The following is a 23,091-nucleotide window of genomic DNA, read 5'->3' as shown; positions in this document are numbered from 1 at the left end:
TACAGCTGTATTTATATCCTGAACAGAAACATAAAGAGGCACCTGGGTGTTCTGTGCTTGGGCTACAGAGAAAGATGCCCTGGTCCCAGCCACCAAGTGTGAATCCCTGTTATTACATCCAGCCAGGTTTAGACATAGATTCTCACTCCCTTGATAGCCTTAGTTTGTTTTCGTTCAGTTGATTTATTTTGAGTTGGCATTGAGGTTTTACATCCTGTGCAACATAAATAGGAAGTCTGGTAGTAATTAGTGTCAATGCTTTTGGTTTTTTTGCAAAGAAAACTAATTTTTCAAAAGTGCTTGGCAGGACAGTCTCAGAAGGATCTCCTGAGCATCCTCAGTCTGGTTTACACCAAAGCATTGTCATGTTACATGCAACAGAGGAAATTAATTATTGTATCTCTTCCCATGGGTTAATACTGTTCGTGAATTTGTGACACATTTGACTGGTAGCATTGAAAAGTGCACAGTGAAAGAGGCATTTGAATTTTGACAGTGGTGTGTCGGGCGCATTGCAGTACTTTCACTTTTTGTAAATAAAAACCAAAAGCCTTTGGGATTCTTAGCAATAAAAAGGTTTGTAGCTCCTTGGGGAATTCTTCATGGTCTGAATTGCTGAATCTCCCCATTGTCTCTGAATTATCAGCCAGACAATAAAAAAATAGTTAATCCAGGGTTTATGTCAAACATGGTTATTCTGGAGTAAATGCAGTATTATACCAGCACCATACAAAGTTCCTTCTCCCTCTGGGCAATGTGACTTCTGCCAGTTAGCAAGAGCATTGGTTTTGGTTCTTTAATTAAGTCTAACCCCATCTCCCCTGCTGTATGAGCAGTGGATCTGACAAGATGCTGAACTTGCTAAACTATATAAAATAAAAGCACCTGCCCTCACAAGAAATTGAGGGCACTCAATAGTGCAGAAGGTGTGCTCCTTGGTGATCCCTGGCAGATACAATCCAGCACAGCTTCATAAAGCCATTTGCTGCCAGGTGTGGGGCTGCATATTTGCATTAAGCTTTTCCATCAGGTGAATGCTGTTAGTTCATGTTTAGGAGCCAAGCACACACAGGGGAGACCTCCAAGAAGGAGAGTTTGTAATCAATTTCTCAATCCCAAATTATTTTTCCAGGGTCCCCACAGTATGGTGTTTGAGTAACAGAATAATTTCCTAGCTATTAAGTGCCTGAAAATCAGCAGTAATTAACTTAGCACAAGTTCTTCTCTTCCTCTCCCTCCTCTTTGCACAAAAAAAACAAACAAACCCCCTTTCTCAGCAGAGGAAATGCAGATGGAAGCAGTCTCTCCTGCCTTAGTGCAGTCATGTACAGATTACATCTTTTTCCCCCTTTTGGTTCTGTGAATAACATAATTGCTTTGTTATCCCTCAGGGGATTTGTAATATTAACATTGGTTAATGACATTAATTCAAGTTTTTACCATTAATAAAATGGCATTGCTTAAAATTAAGCATTACATTTCAATTAGTAGTCCATCAAAGACTTTAATAGTCTGGAGCATTAAAGTGATATTTTTTTAAATTTCTTATTAATTTTTTATTGTATCATGCTAATTTCCAAAGAGTGATTGAAAGCCCAGCTGATCCAATGAACGACCCTATCTGCCATGTTTCTTGAAGGAACTTCTTTCTTTTATGACATTATGCAAAAAGGTCACATTTCCACAAAGCAGGAATCTGTTTCAGTCACCTCCTGAATTCATTATCTTCCTTTTTACTTTTTAACATGAGGCACATGATATACAGGCACCCCAGGTGGACATGTTTAAATTAATCTAGTAATAATTGATTCAGAAGAGATTTGGAGGACAGAATTTGCATAAAAGCCATAATGAGAGCAACTCCTCCAAGGCCAGACTGAACAGCTAAGTCCCTGAATAACTTACATCTCCTAAACTAATTTGGTTATATATGCAGGAATGAAGGTGTGGGGGCTGGAGCACCATGTGATTGGAATTCATTACAAATAATTCATCTTCTCTAGGAAGGCTGGCCTCAGAGTGTATTAAAATTATATCAGCTCCCAAATGCTTGCTCAGACCCTGCCTCTGGAAGATGATGACGAAGTTTCTGTCTGAGGGATTGTTTGGGTATTTTAAAGCATTTCTGAGGCTAAGAGCTGACACCCCAGGGCTGGGGTGTCCTCTGGCAGGCTGCTTCTCCTGCCTGGTGGGAAGATATTCAGATACTCAATCTTGGCTGGACATCTGATGGTCAAAAACATAAGTGCAGAGGAGGATCCCAGCTTTCAGTCTCAGATATTCTTCCCTTCAGTTCCAGAATGGAATTTCTTAGCTAAGTTGTAGATCATTGGATTTGCATTGAATCCTGGATCACTGTGATGTCTTTGGGAATTTAGGGAGTCCCGCTGCAGGATGAGGACTCTGTACTGTTTAGTTAAAGTAAATCTGCAGACAGAGAAAATTACAACTGTTCAGTCCATTAAAAGAAAGCAGCCAAGGCCTTTTTGAAGGTCAGCTGTCCTGCTTGACTTTGCCTTTGCCTAAATACTGTTTTAGAGAAAAGCTCTAAAAGGATGTCTCCGTGACCCAGCATAGTAATGCCTGTGCTCTGAGGCTGGTGAGCTTCAGTTAGCAGGTAACACAGTACCATGCTCCGGGTATCAGAGAAATTACATAGCATGTGTGGAAGAAGGGGGAAATTCAGCTCTGTCTTTTCAGAAACTGTTGATCATCATTTATTTTTCATGGGAAAATTGATGTCACTGTTGTTTTCAGCAGATAAGGAATCAGTCCCATTTTGTTTATACACAGCAGTCGGTAATACTCTGTCATTTGTGAGCTGTGTATGTTCAGTGCTGCCCTGCAGCCAAGAGGGTCTGGGAAGAGCAGATCCTGCTTTTCAGAGTCCCAAACACAGTGCAAGAGTTGGGGCAGACCAAGGCAGCCCTGCTGCTCCAGTGAGGGGAACAGTTAACAGAGCTCAACTGGTACCTGCTCTTGTAAGAGGTATGAGAAGAGCTGAGCACGGCAGGAGAAAAAAAGAAAAAAAATTATTGTTTCGTCTGTTCACATTTGGGGCATATAGAGGCTGGCTGAATGCTTTCTAGCCAAAGGTTTCTGTATGATAAATGATGCTGTGCTGTGCCAAAAAGACAATGCAGCAAAATATATTCTTGTTTCCAAACAGGCTGAAATTTGGAGTTGTGCTACAGGGATGCTTTATGCTTCTTCTCCTAGAGTTAAAATTAAACCATGAGTATGTGTTATGTGGCACTGGGTAATCACAAATCTTGACAAAACAAACAAGCTCTGGTTTCTCTCTCCTGCATGGGCAAGCATTAAAAGAAAAAGTTCTTCTCATTCTGTTTTTCCAACATAGCAGTGGAGGAAGGAGCTGCAGGGAGGGATGAGTTGGGTTTGCAATGTGCAACAACTGCCTTTGACTCTGGCATGTGGGGCTGTGTCAGTGATGCAAGAGGATTTGCTGGATGGAGTAGAAGGAAGAGAATGGCAGAAGCTGGAGGTAGTGTCAGAGGTTTTAACAGGAAAAACAAACCTCTGGAAAAGGCCAGCCCATATGTTATGGCTGACTCTCAGGCGGGAGGTTTGTTGATGTGATGATTTCATGGCTTGGTGTTTGTCTTCTGGACACTTGAATTGTGGGATTGCTTTAGGTCAGAGGAAAATTAAGGGGTTTGTTGTTTTTGTGTTTTTTTTTTTTTTTTAATTTCTGCTTTCTGTTGTTTTCCCAGGTCTGTGGACACAGGGGCACCACAGTGCTACATAGTTTATCAGGATTGCTTATCTGCAGGGCACAATCTGGGGATTGTACTTGTCCACAGATTGCTGTCACAGTGTTGAAGAGAGAAACTTTGTGAGTCACTAACCTATATCAGGTCTAATATAATTTGAAACTATTGTCACCAACTTCCTTACTAAGCATCCCAAGGGATGTCTGCAAAAGACCCTATAATTAGAGTTGAATAAAAAAATTGTGTCAGTAAAACATTGGTTAATACTTTAGTAAGACAAAAAATTCAATAGCATTTATGGTTTTCATATTAAACTGTGAGACAAAAGATAAGCCCATACCAAAAGCATTTTGAAAAGTCAAGAGGGATTAATTCTTCTTTCTGTCTCTGTCTAAAACTGTCTGCAGATACTAGTGACTGAGTGACAAATCTGTGTCCTGCCTCCGTTTCCAGCATTGTGTCCTCACAGCTGCAGTGGGGAGGTCTGTGAGCAGGAGCACCATGTGTCTGGAAATCACTGCAAATAGAGGATTGTCTCCAGGCTGTCAAGTACAAGAGTGTGTTGGAATGACAGTGGCTGTGCAGTGTGGTCCTGGGGACTGTGGTTCTGCTAATTTCACATTTACAAGCCAACTACATTGTGTAGGGGAGTAACTTGAAGAAAAGCTGCTGTGTTGGTGTTTCTGTAACAGCCACAGGCTTAAGGCATCAGGCTGTGGGTTGAGTACCAAACCTCAAGCCAGAAAGAACTCTTGCAGCCAGGTGATGATTTGCAGTAAGTGTGATACTTGCAGTATGTAAGCAGCATGTCCAATACCTTGGATTTACAGCCCCCATGCAGGGGATTCCAAATCACATGTTCAGTGAGAAAGGTGACTTCACTGCAAGGGGTGCTGAGCCCTGTGCATGCTCCCCTGCTGCAGGCAGGGCCTCTGGAATAGTTATTCCTGCTATTGCTGCTGTCCCATGAGCCCTGGGACACTCTTCCTCTTTTTGGCTGAGGATCTGGAGACTTTGACAGGGAGTCAGGATCTCCTGATTCTGGAGCTAGGCTGCAGTAAATGTTGAGTCTGAGCTGCAGTTGTGCTCTGTACCATAGTGTCCAGTACATTCTGCTGTTGTGTTAGGCTGTGCCTTCATCTCCGTGTTTCGCAGATGGAACACATAAAAATAATTCCATAGCCAGTCCAGGTCTGGGAATTACCAAAAATTTGGTAATTCTTCGACAAAACTTTGGCATCTCTCAGAGAGGCCATTCTGTGAACAGTACAGAGCAGATATTTCCATCCCCCCTCTAGAGGCACTTTTCTAGAAAACAGTGGCAGCACACCACCAGGGAGATAAATGAGTGTGAGCCTTCATTGCCAAATACAGTCTTTGAATAAACAGACGACTTCAGACTCCAAGGCACCTTTTCTCAAGTGCTAAATTCATACCCCAAACAAATGCTAACAAAGCCTCTCATGTCTTTATATTAAGTGTAGCCTGTAAAAAGAAGATCTAGAGCTCTCTGGGGAGCCTCTTGAAGCACTTGGGGACACACTCAATGTGTGGTCAGGTTAGCAGTACTCAGAAGCAAGTCTGAGTGTCAGCAGAGCAGGTATTTATTTATGCCCACTGGATTTGGCAGGAGCCCAGAGGTACAGTATATTTGTGCTGTTACACAGACTTTTATTGTTGAATCAGCTTTATTTAATGGAATCTCTCTATAATAGGGTCTTGTTTTGGAGGGCTTCCTCTACAGGTGAGGAAACAGCTCTGTTTCCAGGACCTTGTAGCAGTGGACCACACTACTAAGGCCGAGTAACCAAGTGGTGGCTGATGGTTTGCTGAGGGCCCACACCAGTCCATAGAGAAGTGGCCTGACAACAACCAATTAATTTTGTGCTAAACCATTATTAAGAGTTTTGTCTCTGTTGCCCGTTCTGAATGAAAATATCCCTTTGCATTTTGTGGCCTTGGTTTTGGACCTTGACCAGTCCTGGGTGGCTTTGATCAGCAATCAGAAAGAGCCCTAGAAATAAAATGCCCCCAAGTGCACTGTCGATTTTTTGTGGAATGTAGTCCTAAGAACATCAAAGTATAGACTATTACAATTTAGCTCCACTACAGGATTCGTGAACCATGAACCAAAGAGTACATTAGGAAAAACTGATTTCTCCCTTGCAAAGAGTTACCTGAATTATTTATACAGATCTAGATAACAGAAGGGTTTCAATGAATTGACCTGTGTTGCAATATCTTGATTGTTTTATTCCTGATACAAAACCCACTATGATACTGCCAGTGGTGTCCTGCACACTCTGTGAGGCAGGAGCTGTGAGAGGGGTCAGCATGGAGCTCAAGCTTCTGCTCTGCCACAAGACAGCAAATTGCCTGCACACACTTGTGATGCACCCTGCTGCTGAATTGCAGGGGGGTGTGAAGATAACCCTTGGATTATATGTATGAAAATGTGGATTTATCTTCCTGGCGTGTTGTGAGGGCAAGATCAGTGTGAGACTCATAGAAGATGTTGCAGTTGAGGCCATGGGAATCCCTGAACAAGGTGGGTACACACAAGCCTGGTGACAGCCAGAGCAAGGCCTTTGGCATATAAACTGCCATGAAATCCAAAGTGAGCTCACCAATTCTTCTAAAGACTGTAGGGTGATTTAATTAAAGTAAAACAAGATCTCTTCACAGATTCTCATCTCAGCCAAAGTGTGACCATTTCCATAGATTTGCCTTACAAAGTAAGTAAGTGAGAGAAGCTCAGTATCCACAAGTCCAGTCTAACAGTGCATATGAGATTTGACCTCTGGACATGAAGTGCAGCATGGCATGTTTTGGCTGTAAGAGAGATCCATGGGCACAGCTGAGGGCTGAGTGTGTGCATGTGGCCAGGGGCAGAGGGAAAAGCTGTGCTTTTTCTTCGATAGTGTGAAATGGCCCTTGGAGCCAGTTGGGTGGGATGGATTCCAGCTGGAGAGGGAGGGAAGCGTGAGGAGCATCAGATGAATAAAGGACCATAGTTTTGTTGGTCTTGGAGCTGTTTTCTAGGGCAGAGCTGCCTGTGCCAGCCTGTCATAGCCACATTTCTGAGCTGTCTTTCCTTACAATGTTTATATTTATTTCCTTTATTCTTCCAATACTTTAATGTCCACATCTTTCCATTGCACCTCTTCCCTCTGCTATCCCAGTCTAATAAAACCATAACTGTGGCAATCACAAAAGATCCTGAACAGAAGAATTAAAGCTTTTGCAGGAGGTTCCTTTTTTAGTCTTTTTTAAAGGCATGTCTTTCCTTTAAAATGAAAGATGAAGCATTTTCTTTTATCCTTTAACTTTACTGTCACATTTTATTAAGTCAAAATGATAGTTACAGTCTGAGGAAAGCAGGATATGAATTCCTGGTACAGCCATTTTTAAAGTGTGCTTTGTTTTAAAGCCCTGAAGATTGATTGAAGGTATTTTTCTTTTAGACACAAAGCTTTAGTCAAAAGGGGCCTGATCTGAGTTACCCTCTGTAAATCAGGATTAGTTCCTGTGAAATCAATGGAGTTGCAATGATACAATACGGGGTGAGTTGGAAAAGACTCATGCCCTGGCAATAAATAAGGGAGGGACTGTGGGCGATCCCCTGAACGCTGCCCTTGCGCCGGGGTGAAGCCACAAGGCAAAGCAGAATTATACCCTGTCCCTCTGGGCTGCCATGGAATGTCCTGGCTGGGAGGTGGGCAGGCAGAGGGGATTTGTGCTGACACAGGCACTGAGGGTGCAAATCTCAGCTTTGGAGGTGCTCTGAGTGTGCAGACCTCCTGCCTTTCTCAGATGGAGCAGCTCTTTGCACATCCCCTGCCACTGCCACTACAGGCAGGGAGGCCAGTGAGCTGAGATAGCCTGATTTAAGAGACAAGAGGATGGTGGCAGAAGAGGTGCTCTATAAAATACCTGACTGTGGAGCAAATGTCACCAAATCCAGTGTAGCCTGAATTTATCAACCTTCTTCCGTCAGAGGGCTGAAGGGATTCACTGGGTGGAGAGAAAAGGGGAGAAAGGTGCCCCATCACTGGCCCTTGGGGCTTTGCAGAGGCTCAGAGGACAACTTTCATGAGGGACAAGGCAGATAAACTTGGACAGATAATATTTCTGGACATTTTTATCTCTTTTTAATGTGTCTGCATTGAACCAGGGAGAAGAGTAGCCAAGGTGGTAACTTGCATCAAGATGAGCAAATAAAGAATTGAAATAATGTGTCCTGTCTGAGATTTCAGTTTAACCAGGGATTTGAGCTCTTGTCTCTCATCTGCAGTGCAACCTTGACAACTGGTTTCTTGAGCCCTAAGCCATTCTGAGCAGACAGTCTAATAAGAACAGCTCTTTTTATAGCATTTAACTGTATCTAAATGGCTTAAGGCCAGGGCAAGTTCCAGCACTGCAAAGCACCACTACTCCGGGCTGTGCTAGGGATGTGCAGGGTTTTAGCAGTCTGGATGGAGACTGGCCCTAAGCACTGATCATACTCCAGGCTTCACAGGGAAAATCTGCAGCTTGGGCAAAATGGGAGGTTTGGGTTTGGCCACCTCCAGGAAAATGAAAACATTTCATTTCATTAAAACACTTCATAACTGCTGGACTCTCCCAGGCAGTTACGAGCTTGCTTTTGGCATACAGCTGACCTGTGCTTGCACATGGCACTGCTTCATATTAGGACTGTGGGGTTCTCTTTGGAAATGAATTTGCTGCAGCTGGGAATAACCAAGTTAGAGTCTTAAAATACTGAGAAAAAGTGAACAAGGAAGCCTGGGAAAGAACAGGTTGAAGGACTAAGATTTTTCAGTGTTATCCACTGTCTCAATATTGTTCAGCTCTAGGGCTCTGACTTCTGTTGCCCTTGATCAAGCTGGCATTTCCCACTGACTCTGACTCCAGTTACACACCAGCTCAGGGCTGCACATGACACTGGTTTTCCTCAACTTTCCAGCACACAAATGCTCCACACATCTGATGAATGCAATTGAATGTAGGGGGTACAGAACACAGTGAAGGATATGAGTTTTTTACATGTTCCTTTTTCACCTTGCTTTGGTCATTTATTACTTTCCGCTTCAAGTTCAAAACCATTATTTTCATGCACACTTTGGATTTCCCTATGACAATAAGGAAGAGAAGATGGAACTTTACCCCAAGTACTGGTTAAAGCTTTCTAAGGAACACTGAAGTCTCTTGGACTGTGGTAAAATCTCCCAGGGAAAGTGGCAGAAATCCAGATACTTGGCACATTTTACAACTAGTCCAGACAAAACACTAGTAAATGTACTCTGCTTTGGCACAGAATAGGCTGTGGGATGCTATGAAGCTTCCCTGTATGCAACTTTTTATAATTTCATGACCATAATGAGTGTGAAACTTGAATTTACTCATCTGCTGATTGCACATGAGCATAGGACCCTATCATGTATCTTTGTTTTAAGATTTTTTTTCACCTAGCTTGAGATCATTGTTTGGATGATTAGTACATGAAAATGGCCATATTGGCTCAGACTAGAGGTCTGTCTAGTTTAGTACCTTCTTTCTAGGATTAGCCAGTAATGGCTGCCCTGGGAGTAGTAGAGCGTGCATAAAGTGAGATTTCTATGACTGTCTTTTCCAGTTTCCAGCAAGGATATCTGACAATGAAAAAGTTCTTTTTGCCTTTTGTGCATTTCCCACAACAACCATCTCCTATCTCAGGAAAGTTTGGCTTTGACTTTAAGTGTATCTGAAAGCTATACAAAATGCATCTCCCTGGCCTTCACATCTCTGTGCTGTGCTTCATTTCTGGATTTTTACTGGAAAAAAAGGATCATTTAATCCAGTGGTTGAAAATATAATGTGAAGCTTCATCATCAATAATTTTTATTACAGTGTGGCTCATACAACATGTCCATCATGTGAGGTGCCACAGTACTCAGTGGCGTACACCCTGCAGTATGCTTGTGCTTGATGCTGTGCTGGCCTTAGCTCTAAATGATTTCACATCTCTTCCTTCTGCCAGTCCCATTTCTTAATTTAACATTATATTTGCTATGTTTTTCAAAACAGTCACCCTCTGTAGTAAAGTGCTGTAGAACCTCTTTTGGAGAGCTGGAAAGGGATTTTATATATCACTGCATAAAATCTGCATGTATATGGGGATGGAAAAAATGTGAAATGTTGTAATGTCTCACTCACACTGGTTGGGAAACCAAGTCCCGAGAACTACCCCGAGCCCTGAATGCCAATGCTATTTTCAGTCAGAGGTATGGAGCTGCTGCTGAGGACGTGCAGAATGGATGCACTGGCAACTCATCTTTATGCATGTTTAAAATCACAGAGAAATACAGTTAAGACTAAAACACAAGATCCATTTTTTCAAACCAACTGTCTCCCATTTCTGGTGTAAGCAGTCCCTTATTGCTCTTGTGATGCCTGAAGACATTTAAAAGTTTCTTCCAACTCCTTGATGTCACAATATTGTCCTCTATATTGGAGTTTGCTCCAAGCCACAATCCTGTCATTGCGCATCAGTGCCTCATGTTACCTGCCATCAGCCTGCCCATTTTGGGTCACTGAAGGTGTTTTAGAGACTCCAAACAAAAATATAGAGGTATCAGATACTGCAGGTGTTGACTGTTACACTAATTTTATGAATAACATCTTCAGGAATTGAAAATCTCATTATGTGTGAATTGATTAGAATTAGCTTTATCGCTAGGTAAGATTTAAAGGTAGAAGACTCTATTTATTTGAAAACATGTGCTTGCAATAGTTGAACAAAGTCACATAGAAAAATATACTGTGCACATCACTAAGATTAAATTTAGCAATGCAGATTTTCTTAAGCTGCAGCATCATCTTGGGGAGCTTGTGGCATGGGTTTATTAATCCTCCATCCTCTGCCTCAGGCCTGGTAGGCCTGGGAGAATTTTTAGAGCTGTGCCTTTACTGCTACTGTTGTTAAAAATGCTCACGTAGAAAAGGCATGACTTTCCTCTCTCCTCGCCTGAGAGTGGATGCTCCTCCTCTTGAGCTGTGCCTCAGCTCTTGTATAGACTGGGAGCTATAGCATCCCATAATAATGAAGGCAATCAACTCACTTCTCACCATTTTCCCCTTCAGATTATTCTTACTTTTATGTTACCTCAATTAGCACTTTCCTGGCAAGACCTTTATACTGGCTTGTTTTGTTTCAAGACACTCAAAGCAGAATGAATCACATGTTAGAACACAGTTTTCATGGTGACTGATGTTGGCCTTTTCTTAGCAATTTCTTGAATTTAGCATGGAATTTACTATGGACACATTTTGAAATTGAGGAGGGAGTTGTCCACACTGGGGGAAACATTTACCCCTGGGATAGTTGAAATTTCATGTTGTCGGTGCCAGCCATTGCACACCAGGTGCTTTATAAGACACACACCCCCAGGGTACACAGAGATAGGTGTTTAGGGAGCTGTGCACTTCCCTTCTTTATGGTTGTAAATTGGGGTGGGATTTTTTATTTTTGTTGGTTTGGTTTGGTTTTTTGTGCTGTTTGTGGAATATTACCTTACATACTTAAGCACAAGTAGGGTTGGTAGGAAAGGGGAGCTCCACCATTCCCCATGTTACACACTCTGGACTAGCATTTGCCTTTCTGAAAGTGGAACCTTTCTGAAAGAGGAATTATTTGTATTTCAGGTATTCTCCGTGGGCCTGTCTTGGAAGCTAGATCTGCAGCCGCCCTTCAGTCATGATTGTTTCAAGATTAAAGGCCATTTCCCTGTCATTGCCAAGCCTTTTTCTTCTTGCTTTTCATCTCTCAGCATCACAGAATGCACCTGAATACACTGAAGCTGAACATCAGCAATGTGTTAGGAAAGAACACCCCACAATTGCTTTTGAAGGTAAGAGCTTCTGTTCCTGTTCCAGATTCCAATTGGATGATCCATTTAGGTTTAGTCTGTGCTGTTTTTTCTTACAACTCTGATCCACAGGCCAGGGGAAGTGGCCTGACGAATCCTTTTCTCTTTGATGCTTTACAGTGTTTTAATTCTGAGGTTTCACAGCAGTCACTTAATCCAGGCCATTTTGGGACTACTGGTCTAAGAATCTCAATTTTCTACTCTGTTACAGGCTCCCTGTAATCTTGTGCCATGCTGAAACTGTGTTTCAGTTTCCTTTTCTCTAACTGGTTTCAGTAATGCCTCACCTGGCTTGCTGGAGCCAGACACTTAATAAGTGAAATGTGATAGAGAATTTGGACACGCTTGAATGCAAGAGAAATGAGTTGATTTAAAATTGCTGGGAGTGGCTGTGCTTTTGTTTGTAGCATTCCTGGTTTGGTTTGGTTTTGTTATGTATTTGTCACCTGGACTAGTAGTTTTTCTGTCCTTCATCTGAGCATTTAACTTGAATGTGAGAGGGAGCCTTTGTGTTGCAATGGCCAATTCTTTTCCTGTTCTTTTGAAGCGTGGGACTTCTCTTGTCCTTATCCACTCAGATTTTCCAGGAACGTTCATGTCATGTACACCTCAATTGTTGTCTGGATAATCTGTCCACTTATCCACAGTTAGATTTTTATATTGGTACCACTATTATTTGAAAATTCACTCCAGACTAGTGTGTTCAACTCAGTGTGCCAGCATCAGCAGCTGCTGAGTCTCCTTGCTAAAAATGGTTTCCTCCGAAATGTTGGAATATCGATTTTGGCTCCCATTTAAGACTTTGCAATGCATCTCCAGTTACATTCTTTGCTAAAGGCAATTGAGTACCTTGCAATGTGTCTCTAGTTAGGTTCTTTGCTAAAGGCAATTCAGTTGTGGTTTTGTGACCTTTGAGATAGGGTTTCCAGGAAGAAAGTAGTCAAAGGCTTCCTTGCTGACCTTTCAGGGTTCTTCTAGAGAGATTTACTATTCTTCACAGAGGAGGAAACTCTTGTCTCCTAATTTGGAAAGTTTAAGGGATTTCTTGTCTGTTTTCCATTATCCATGCCTTATAGGTTTAACTAGATTAAAATAAATTAGCAGAATCTTTGGGCCTATATGATACAGCACTGGCTCTAACCTTGGTCTGGCAAATAAGCCTTGATTTTAGTTGCTAAATAAATCTAACCATCTGTTTTAAGTGGGGAGGGCCAAAAGGAGCAGTCCTTGCTGTTAAAAAACAATGAAATTAAATTCAGTAAATAAAAAAGTTATGAGAATATTGTAGGTACAGAAAAGAGAAAAAATCTTGCTCTCTCTATTAACCAGGAGCACCAAACTTTGAGTTTACAGACGATGTGTCTGTGCAATCCTGCATTGAGGTAAATCATTCTGCAGGGAATGTTAAAAGCCCCAGTTCCTGAAGTTGAGGAATTGGTGGGCACTCAGTATGAGTGCTACTCTGCAGAATTGATGTCTGTGTAAACACACTCATAATCTGCCAGTTTGCTTTGTTTTAATAAGGCATGAATATTTCACAGGAAAAAAAAAAGCTGTCCTCTTCTTTCACTGTTCTTGTTTCCTTCCTTCTTTCAATGATAGAGGGCAAAAACTGGTGAGTTCATTAGAACCTGACAATTGTGCAAAAGAAAGACAGATTTAAATTGCAGATGCATTTAGAAAATGACCGAGATTATCATTTGAGATTCTTAAACCCAAGTTAGATTCAGAGTTATGGTTTTTTCACAGCACCTGTTTCCTTGTGATTGTTCATGATACAGTTTCATCTTGTATTTTCTGCTGCAAAGCTCAGCTGGAAAATACACTGTAGGAATTAAATTAAAGGCACCTTTTGTCCACTGCACATAAGGCCTGGTGAAGAGGGCTCACATGTCCAAAACCACATCTCAGTTCATAATCTGATTTCTCTTAAAGCTATACCCTCTTCTTATGCCAGCACACGCCGGTTTAGGCTACAATGGTAGACAAGTAGGGGAATCTAAATTTTATGTGGTGTTCCCAGATTGCTTTGAGGATGTCTCTGCTTAACAGTGTGCCTCAGGGGCTTTCTGTGGCTCTCCAGATGCATGGACTCATGAATCAGAACCTGGTACACAATGGGAGTGTGTGACTGAAAGAGTGACCCCAGCAGAGCCCTTCTGATGCTCCTGCTGCCAGGGGAAGGGATTATGTTACACCAGCAATTTTCTGTGGATGGGCCACAATAATAATAAGGCCTCTGACCATTCAGTCATACAGGGTACATTAATTTACTGCTAGAATGAATAGGCTAACAAAACAGTTTATGTTACAAAGGGGTTGAATAACTTCTTTTTCACAACCTTGCTAACCAGGCTTCCCATCACCAGACAAATGGGATGCCATACCATGTTTTGTGTTCTCTAGTCTTCAGTTCCCACTTTGCTTGTGCTCAGTCTCTTTTTATTATACTTTACCCCAGATTATATTCTTAACATCCAGTTGGACAATGTTCTTGTTATAGAAGAATCCAAGCAAAACTTCTTTCTGTCTATTTTCCCTTTATTTCCTGAGAAATTATGTATTTTTATGTTCTTATTGTATCTCATCCACACTAGCCAATCATCTGTTTGATTGACTTTCTATCTCTTTGTCTTGCTATGAGGGTGGGTAAGAAAGATAGAACCCAGTACATGTCCTACCCATTTAAGCAGAAAGGAGATTATGTATATAAAATGCTTTTACTTTAGCTGTGTTCAGACCTGAAGAAATGTTTCTTTACAGACTCCATTCCCAAAATTATTTGTGCTATTACATGTGACATAGTGAAAATGGCCTAGACAAGTCAAGGGGCATGCATTCTGGTTCTAGATGTACATACTTTAAATGCTAAAGATAACATTGCTCTGCCAGGACAATGTGGGCTGGGGAGGGAACATGAGCTGAATGGTTTATCCTCACAGCCTGCATGGAGATCCTGAGGGACACAACAGGAATTTTGTGCTGCAAGCACTGTCCTGTGTGTTTGCACAGTACCAAACTATCACAACGGTGCCCCAGTTTCCCTGGGGCTTATAAATGGTGCTCATTGTACAGTTCCAGCAATAATAACATACCCAGTTTGGACTTTTCATAATTAGATTGTTCTACTCTGTGCTTATAGGAAATCCAGTTAAAGTTTGATTTCCCTTGTTAGATCAATAAGAAAATGATCTTCTACTTCCCAGGAGGCTGTTTCTGGGTCTTACTACCTATTTGACTGTTAGTGGGTAGCTACATTAGGGATGTTGCATGCTTGTTTGTTTTTCAGTGAGTTGAGAATTTAGTGAAACAAGTCAAGTGTATTCTTAGTGCATCCCTTTTTATTTATACATGCGTGTACACATGCTTCCAAATCCCATTTCACAAAACAGTTTGTCATTCCAGCACAGCTCCCCTGTGGTCCACTCTGGTAAGCCAAACACCAGAGAATTTGTTTCTACTTCTTGTCAATCATGTTCATATTTCTCGTTTTTTCTGTATGGGTTTTACTGCCAATAGATCAGTGCCTGCATTTGCAGTTGGTCAGTGCCTGTGTCCTACTGTCCTGGTTGCCAGCAGTATACTTCATTGTTGTACAGCTCTTTCTTGGATATAAAACACTCTTGCTATTCCTTAAAGACATTTGGGGCTCCTTTGTAATGTGCCTTTTGGGAAAACCAGAAACATCTTCCATGTAATATCTTCCTTCCTATATAAGGTTTGTTATTTCAAGAGCCAGAGCCATGAGGGACGTGCACTCATGCTTGTAATAGCTGCAGAGTGTTTGGCTACATCTTGTTTACCAAGTGCTTAAAACTTTGCAAACTCATCGGTGTTATGTGAATGATTTGGATGTTCACAACTTCACTGGAAATGAGTTGTAGACAGGTTTCCACTTGCAGTTCTTTCCATTATTTTTTCTCATTAATTCCATCCATTAAATCAGTATGATCAGGAGAAAGTATGATAACTTCACAGGTTTTGCTCTGTTCTGTCTCTCAGGACTTTTTCCCCTGGGTCATAGCAGTTAGGGTAGGAAGGCTGGAAGAACATAATTTGTCCCTGCTTTAATAATTGTAGCCTGTCTTCATCCATAAAAACCCTTCAGCTGATCCCATATGGAGGCACAGGACAGAGGGGGACTTGGTGAAATAGCTTAGGTCTCCTCAGGACTGCAAACCTCAGCTTTGCAGACTGTACCATCATGGCCAGTGCGAGTTCTCAGTGTGTGGCATGTAATCCATTGTCAAATCCTCAGTCTCTCCTACATGCAGACAAGTTGCTCTGTCCGTTGCCTCAGGTTTTCAAAGTGATTTAGTTTGGGAGTGTTTAAATTTGGGAGTTTACTTCAGACTGTAATTATTACCTCTTACCAGATAAATGTGATTCAGGTGACTTGAATGTAGCTTGCTATGCATTTTCTCAATATTTTATTTCTTTAAACAACATTTTATTGAAATGTGTCCAGCTTCAAACATTGAAACCTGTGGGGAGCAGCTAAATGTTTTCTTGTATTGAAAGCAAAAGGTATTTTAACTTTGTGGGCTGAAGGATAATAAGGTATGATTTATTTGTGTAGAAAGTTCTTGACATTTCACCAAACACTCTCACTGTTGTTGAATTGGTCACTAATACATTATTGCCTTTACTGTATACTGATGGGAAAAAAGCACATTAGCATTCATCATCTCCAAAGGTGAGCTGGGAAAGCCCCATAGGAAATTCTGGTCAAGATATACACTTTTCTCAAGCAAGTGAGATTTTGACAATCCAAACCAAAATTTTAGTTAAAGAAGGATGAAGATTGTGAGGTGAAGTATTAGAGGTGTATGTAAGCATTAAGGGAAGGCACAATACATTATGGGAGAATTGTCTTCTAGCTCATACCCTTGCTGCTCTTGGTTCTCCATGCAGGGAGCCCAAACATTAACTAATGATGGAGTTTCAACTGGAACCTGGTGGCATCCTGTGGGTGCTTCTGAATATTTGACCTTCAGTGCATTTCAGTATGGATTTTGTTTCCATTAAGCAAGGCTTGTAGGAATTTTATTTTTAATCTTGAAAAACAGAGCTGTGGCAAATGGAAACTAGAACTATCTTATTTAGATTTGATTTAGAATTTGTTTGAAAATTATGACTGATAAAGCCAAAAATATACAGTAGTTAGGGAAATAATTGCTCTCAGGCAAAACTTCAGAAAAATACACCCAACTGTTCTCAATATTTTTTTTATTCCAAAATAATAATTGTAATAGTAATTATGCTAGTTCTTTAAGACTTCCTCATTAATGATGTCCAAGGCACTTCACAAATAATAGCAATAAGATTTGATTAAAAAAATTACTCAATGTGGTGTTTCTTGGGACCTCGGGAAGAAAGGAAGGGTTGGAAGAATGCCCTTCATTCACAAAATGCTTTAGATGGAATGAATCATGAGAAGCAGGAGAGAAAAGAAAGATTTTGCAGTGAAGATTCAGGAACTGAAGTGATCAAGTAACTTAACATATGAGAGTGAGGGAAGGTAAAACTTTAAAGAGGTACAACAGCTCAAGGGAAGGAGCATCCTGTGACCATGAGTGGTGTTGTTGATGAGAGGGAGGGTTCCTCAGCAGCAGGACTGAGCGAGGTGGACTCACAGTGTGGAGGAGCAGGCTCTCAGGTCACCATTCTGCATGGACCAAGGCCATGAAAAACTCATGTGTGCAACAGAGTAGCTGATTGATATTTTCCAGAGGTACTGCTGGTGTAGCTGAGGCTAACAGCAGCATGTGCCTGGTCCTGTCTTTGGCACAGGAGCTGGATCTAGGACATAGAGATGGGCAGCCTTTTTTTTTGGATTTTGGGCACACATCAGAGAAAAAGAACAGGGTGGAAATCTAAAGTGAAGTGCTTATCTTCTTTTTCTGTGGTTCAGTGCAAACAAAGACATCCCTTGGAGAGACCTCATTTTCAATCTCAAATCTTACTTAATATAGTTCCCTAACTGAACAAGTTTGTGATACAAGAGCAGTGGTACAGCAGACCTCATTTATTTAGCACATCTGTTTCTGGTGACTGTTAACATAGCACGTTCTCCTAAAACCTTCCATTCAAAGATGGCATTATGCTTTGATAAAGTTCCCTTTAGTACTAGCAATCTCATAAGAAATATTCTTGTTTTATCATACATGGTTCATCTGGAAAGCCCACAGATAGTGTCATCTCAGTCAGGTTCTGAATGTGTACTTTTCTTGAAGTCAGTGGGGTTGTTTATTATTAGCCAGTTTCCAATTTAAAACACTGATTCTTATGAGAACAGCCTAATTTCAAAAGTCTTTCAGGAATTTACAGCCTGTGCTCTCCTTCTTTGCTCTAACTGCCTCATGGTGGGAGTTTTGTCTGCAGAAGAAAAGAGTCCTTGTAGGCCTGGCAGCTACACAGCACAAGCTGTGCATTAAACTGGGCATCTCCAGTTCAGTCTTTGGTTAGCCAGCAAAGAGGATCACCTGCTTCAGATGTTCACCACAATCAGATGCTTCTGCTTCTCTGGCAGATCTAGTTACCTGCAGGAAAAATTCAAGGAGAGTTTAGCCCTGCTTTCTCTGCCTTATCCTGCCTTCTCACTAGTGAAAATAGTTGTCTTGAGCACCACCTCTGCTGGCACAAGTGGCTGATTTAGACATGTAGCTGTAAGGATAGTGAAAAATTTGCCTCCAAGTGTGGAGGAGAGAGACTGAGGGATCCTTGAATAATGACAAAGAGATGTTGATTTTTTTTTCCCTATCGGACTGCAGTGGTTGTAGAGGCCAGGATGCAGGTTGCTTTCTTGTCTGAAGAGAGGGATTATACTGATCAGAATGTCATAGGAAGCTGCAAGTGATGCATGAGCACTCACTTTATCTTTCTCAGTGAGGGAGATTGCGTGACAGCTGCAGGACTTGTCTCAGTAAACAACAGATCACAATACTTGAACACTCTGCAACACCCTCAGGAGAACAGGAAGTCTTTGGGTTTGCTCACAGTGGGGCTGTGTGTGGCACTGCTCAGCCGAGCTTCACCAGCGGGTGGTGGGGCACAGGGCTGTGGCCACATGTCACTGTGCAGTGCTCTGTGGGGCTGCAGGCAAGGCTCTGGAGGAGAGGAGGAAGTGTCAGGGTGGTATTCGCCCCAGCTGGCAGCCAGCTGAGGAAAGCCAAATCTATTCTTTCCATAAAGTCCTGTGCTATGTGGGCACACGCCTTTGGTCCTGTAAATCTCAGGCAGGGCAAATGGACATGCTTATGTCTCAAGGACGCACATCCAGATCCACCACTCTTGCAGCACTGTGGCATCCCCTCTTGCTCTTTATTGGCCACAAGGAACACAAGTGAAACAGAGAGGGATGAGACTGACCTCTCTGATGGAACAGAACTGCTGCACAATGTAGAAATGTGCCAAATTAGGAATGTGATTTGCTTGGTCCTTCAATACCCTTCCTTGAGGTGGCCCCAGGACAATTTACCAGCACACTGTCCCATACTGGAAATGAGCACTAGTTCATGTTTACTATTTAGTGTTTGCTTTATCTGGGATTGAATCCCTGAGTTCTTCCTCATATATTGGTGTGTTTTGCCATCTGTTCCATATTAATAATAAAAAGTAAATAAACAAGCAGTTATAATTGTACTTTTGCAAAAATTTGGTTTGGACTAAATTATTTATTCTTCATATTAAAACAATTTGGCAACATTTGTTTTAAAGAAATGATTAAAATTTAGGAAATAAAGAGTCAAAATGCTTGGTATGCAATATGCAATAATTAGTGCCTCCTGTACGTCACATGCATTACAGATAATTACACCTTGATGCACCAGCCAGTATCCCTAAACCCATTAAACAATTGGAACCACTGAGACATTAAATAGTTTCATGATTTGCTCAAGACAGAGAACTCCTGTGTCAGTGCTATTGGGCTCTTGGGACCATGTCTACATCTCCAGCTGTCATCTCTCTCTTGGGGTGGAAGAAGCTCAGCAAGATCAGTTCAGAGAGAGGTTGTAGACACTAAGGGAAAAAGGCATAAAATCATCCAGATCTTTAAATTTTACTATCTTTATTGGGATTCCTATGGTTCTATGGAGGCAAGACTTGAGTCTTTGATTTGGGGACTTTTTTCCTTCAGGATGATAAAAGCCAGAGCCTTTTCTTCTGTGCTGTTCTGTTCCTTGGTAGCTGAGGGATAAGAATATGCCTTCTTTTACACGATCAAGAGAAAAAAATCTTGTTCTTTATTTTTCCCATCGTCTCCTATCCACATATTCTAGGACAGTTTGGAGAGGGACATTAGCAACTCTTGCCTCTTGGATCTCATGGAAAAGGAATGGCTCACTGCAAGCTGCTATCACAGGGACTCACAGGCCACTCATGGGTTAGTTCATTGCTCTTTCATTTGAGAAGGGGCTTTGTAGTTGATCAAGACAGGAAAAAATGTTTCAGTGGGCAGGAAATGAGGTAGAAACATGTCTAGAAGGTGAAGACTGCTAGGAAAGAAAGCAGGAATGGGAGGAGAGGTGAATATGGGGTCAGAAGGGTAAACTGAATGAAACCATGAAAGTGAGACAGCTGGAAGAACATCTGAGGTGGGTTTAGGTATTGAGGGGAGAGATAAGGAAACTGCTGGTTTGGCCCATTTTGTAGGAGGGCATGTATTCTGTCAACTGCCTTCTAAGTCCTCAGAGTTATGAGTGGAGATCAGAGATTTGAGAAGACAATAACGCTGGAAATTGCAGCAGTTGGGATGAGGACATATTTAATGTACAATTAAAGATTTCAATGGATCAGGTTTAAAGAAAGAAAGAAAGAATACCAGCAATGAGGTGGAGGTGGTGATGGGAAGACAAGACAGCAGGGTGATATGTATGTGTAGGAGGACTTCTGGGGTAAAGCCAGATTGAGTTTTTGGCCTCAAAAGTAAAGTTGAGCTCTGAGTGCTGACACATTTGTTTGCTCAGCTCTGCCCGTGCAGCAAAAGATTTCTCCCTCCCCTGATAAAATTGCTAAATTGTGGAGTGGTTTTGCATTGTGGAGGCTACTCTTAAAACTCAGCTTGAAGTGGGAGTAAAAGTTAATGTCCACAGTCTATTGCACTAACCTGTGGTGTGACCTACAACTGAGAGCTAAAATTTAAAATGAAGCTGATATTAAAATATGATTCATTGTCAGTCCAATAAAGATAATGCTGTAATTTCATTGGAACGTCTATGCATTCTTGGAAATGTCCACACTTGCAGCATTTGAGAAGACAGGTGATAGCATGGCTGGGTAATCATTAGCTTTCTCAGCTTTGGTTACAGCCTTGTTTGCCTTGTCTCTGATGGGTCTGGTCAGGGGCCCACACACAATGGAAACTGTGGCCTCAGTCTTAGCAGGCAACTGCCTACTTCATGGAGAGGCTCTGAATACTGAGGATAATTGAAGCAGAGGATGGTCTGAGATGGTAGGTCTGATTCTGAAAAGGGGACATTTCATCAGTCTGTACCAAGAAGAGAGCCCGAGGCCTTTCCTTGTTTTACAATATGATTTGCATCTCCTGGTCATGGTTCAAATCCAATATTGAGAGTCCTCCGGCCTAGTGGGTGGTCTGAAATAAAACTGAGTGGTTTAATCACTATACATCATCTGCCCTGTGCCAAGGCTGAAGCAAACCAAAAGGGGATATTGTACATGTTACAGGAGTCATGGCTGTCATCTGAGCCTTGCCAGGAGTGCTGCAATACTCACACACAGTAATTAGGCGTGTCCTGAACTGGTAAGCTGAGTCAAGAGAACTTAAAAAGAGACCATGCTGAGGCAGTAAGGGCAGCATTCAATGTGTGATCAAGTTAGCACTGCACAAAAGTAGGTCTGAGTATCTGCAGGACAGGTACTTCTTTATTGCCATTGAGTCTGACAGGTCCAAAGTGCTGTGTATGCTCTACTTCATTGCACAAACTTTTACTATTGAATCAGCCTGTTTTACAGAGCCTTACATAAGGTATGGGATTCAGGTTATCTTTTCTGGAATGGAGACCCTCTGAATTTATCTCACAAAAGGTCTTTTTATGATCTCTTTGAAGCTTTTCCATGCAGTTCTAGGATAGGAGCATGGTTAGCCTGTGCTCATGGGTATACCCTCATTTTACACAAAGAATCCTTGGTCCTGTTCAGTTTAGTTTCTTTTGCTTCAAATTGGAAATCCTTGCTGAGAATTATTTTGCAAGAGCTGTTGTTGAATAGCACTGTGGGTAGCCACACTCCATGCACCTACAATGGCTTTGCAATTTCAAGGCCTGGGCATTTAACATCTCTGCTCTTGTGCAATGTGTGCTGGACACTCAAAGCTGTTACAGCCTGCTGGGATGGGAGCGACAAGGGGCTTAAGTGAGATGAAGCAGTGAATGTTGTCCTTCAGACAGGGAACCCTCAGCTCAGTCTTTACATATTTCCTTCCTCCAAAACACAGAGTGAGGGTGAGCTGGGGAGCAGTTGCTTTTGAGGAGATGAAGACTCAAGTATTACCAGGTTTACCATATCTTCAGAAGGTGATCCAAAACCCATCAAACACAGTGGAAAACTGCCAATGATTTGGAAAGCTTCTATACCAGGCCCTTAAACCCAGCTCCTCCAAACTGACTTGCTGTGCTTTGTGCAGCTGAGTAATCCTGGTCCCAGCCCTGCGCTCTCAGGAAGTCAGAGCAGAGCAGTGTGCTGGAGGCTGCAGGGACCGCCCTCTGAAATGGCAGAGGGCCTCTTTTCCCCCTGCCTTAGGCTTGCAGAATGGCTGAGCACCGCTGTGCCTGCAGACTTACATTTCCTTCAAAACCTTGTGTTCTTTGCAGTTGGATACCTGAGCCACCTTGAGCTGCCAAGGGACTCGCGGAGCTTTAGAGGCTCTGAATCAGATAGCTGGAGATGGATGGTGTTGGAAACTATTAAACTTTTGTTCATTGGTTTTCATGTGGAGGAAGTGAGAGCACGGATCTTTAACCCCCTGGAAATGATTAGAGACAAGAAGCACAAAGGAGGCCTTGATGAACATTTTGCCCCTAAGCCTTGTGGTTCCAAGTTTTCCGTCTCCTGCTGCCGACATGCAAAGCCAGAGCCTTGGTTTTTAATTTTTCATACTGTTTTTAAACAGATACTTTTGCAAATGTAAACATACCCCAGCACTGAAGGTTTCAAGCCAAATTAAAGAGTCAGCACTGGAAAAATCAACCTTCAGAAGAAGGTCAAATACAAGCAATCTCTGGAGTTCATTGGGTCCATATGTGTAAACTTCAGCTAATATGGGGTGGACCTAGGGCAGCATTTACCTTGAAGTACTGAGTTAGTTTCAGAGTGAACCTGAAAATGTTTTAGGGATGCCTGTGGTCTGAGCAGTAGATTTGAATGTGTTGAATGAAAAAAGACTCATGTCCTGATTTTTGGTTGTAGTTGCATTCCCTCTTAACAAG

At 41.9% G+C, this 23,091-nt stretch overlaps 1 protein-coding gene across 8 annotated transcripts in view; it reads left to right on the top strand.

Moving 5' to 3' along the window:
• Positions 1-23,091, top strand: part of SEMA5B (semaphorin 5B) — a 264,202-nt gene that overhangs the window by 121,540 nt on the left and 119,571 nt on the right. For all 8 annotated transcript variants that reach the window (XR_012582007.1, XM_074548796.1, XM_074548798.1 and 5 more), the window contains one exon: positions 11,418-11,623. Coding sequence is in view for 7 of the 8 variants with exons in the window: in XM_074548796.1 (XP_074404897.1) it covers positions 11,470-11,623 (154 nt within the window). In the remaining variant the exon portion in view is untranslated. The remainder of the gene's footprint in view (positions 1-11,417; positions 11,624-23,091) is intronic.

The sequence above is a fragment of the Zonotrichia albicollis genome, chromosome 10, assembly GCF_047830755.1.
Source record: "Zonotrichia albicollis isolate bZonAlb1 chromosome 10, bZonAlb1.hap1, whole genome shotgun sequence".
NCBI lineage: Eukaryota > Metazoa > Chordata > Aves > Passeriformes > Passerellidae > Zonotrichia > Zonotrichia albicollis.
Note: the sequence above shows the minus strand (reverse complement) of the source record. Positions and strands in the feature narration are given on the sequence as shown.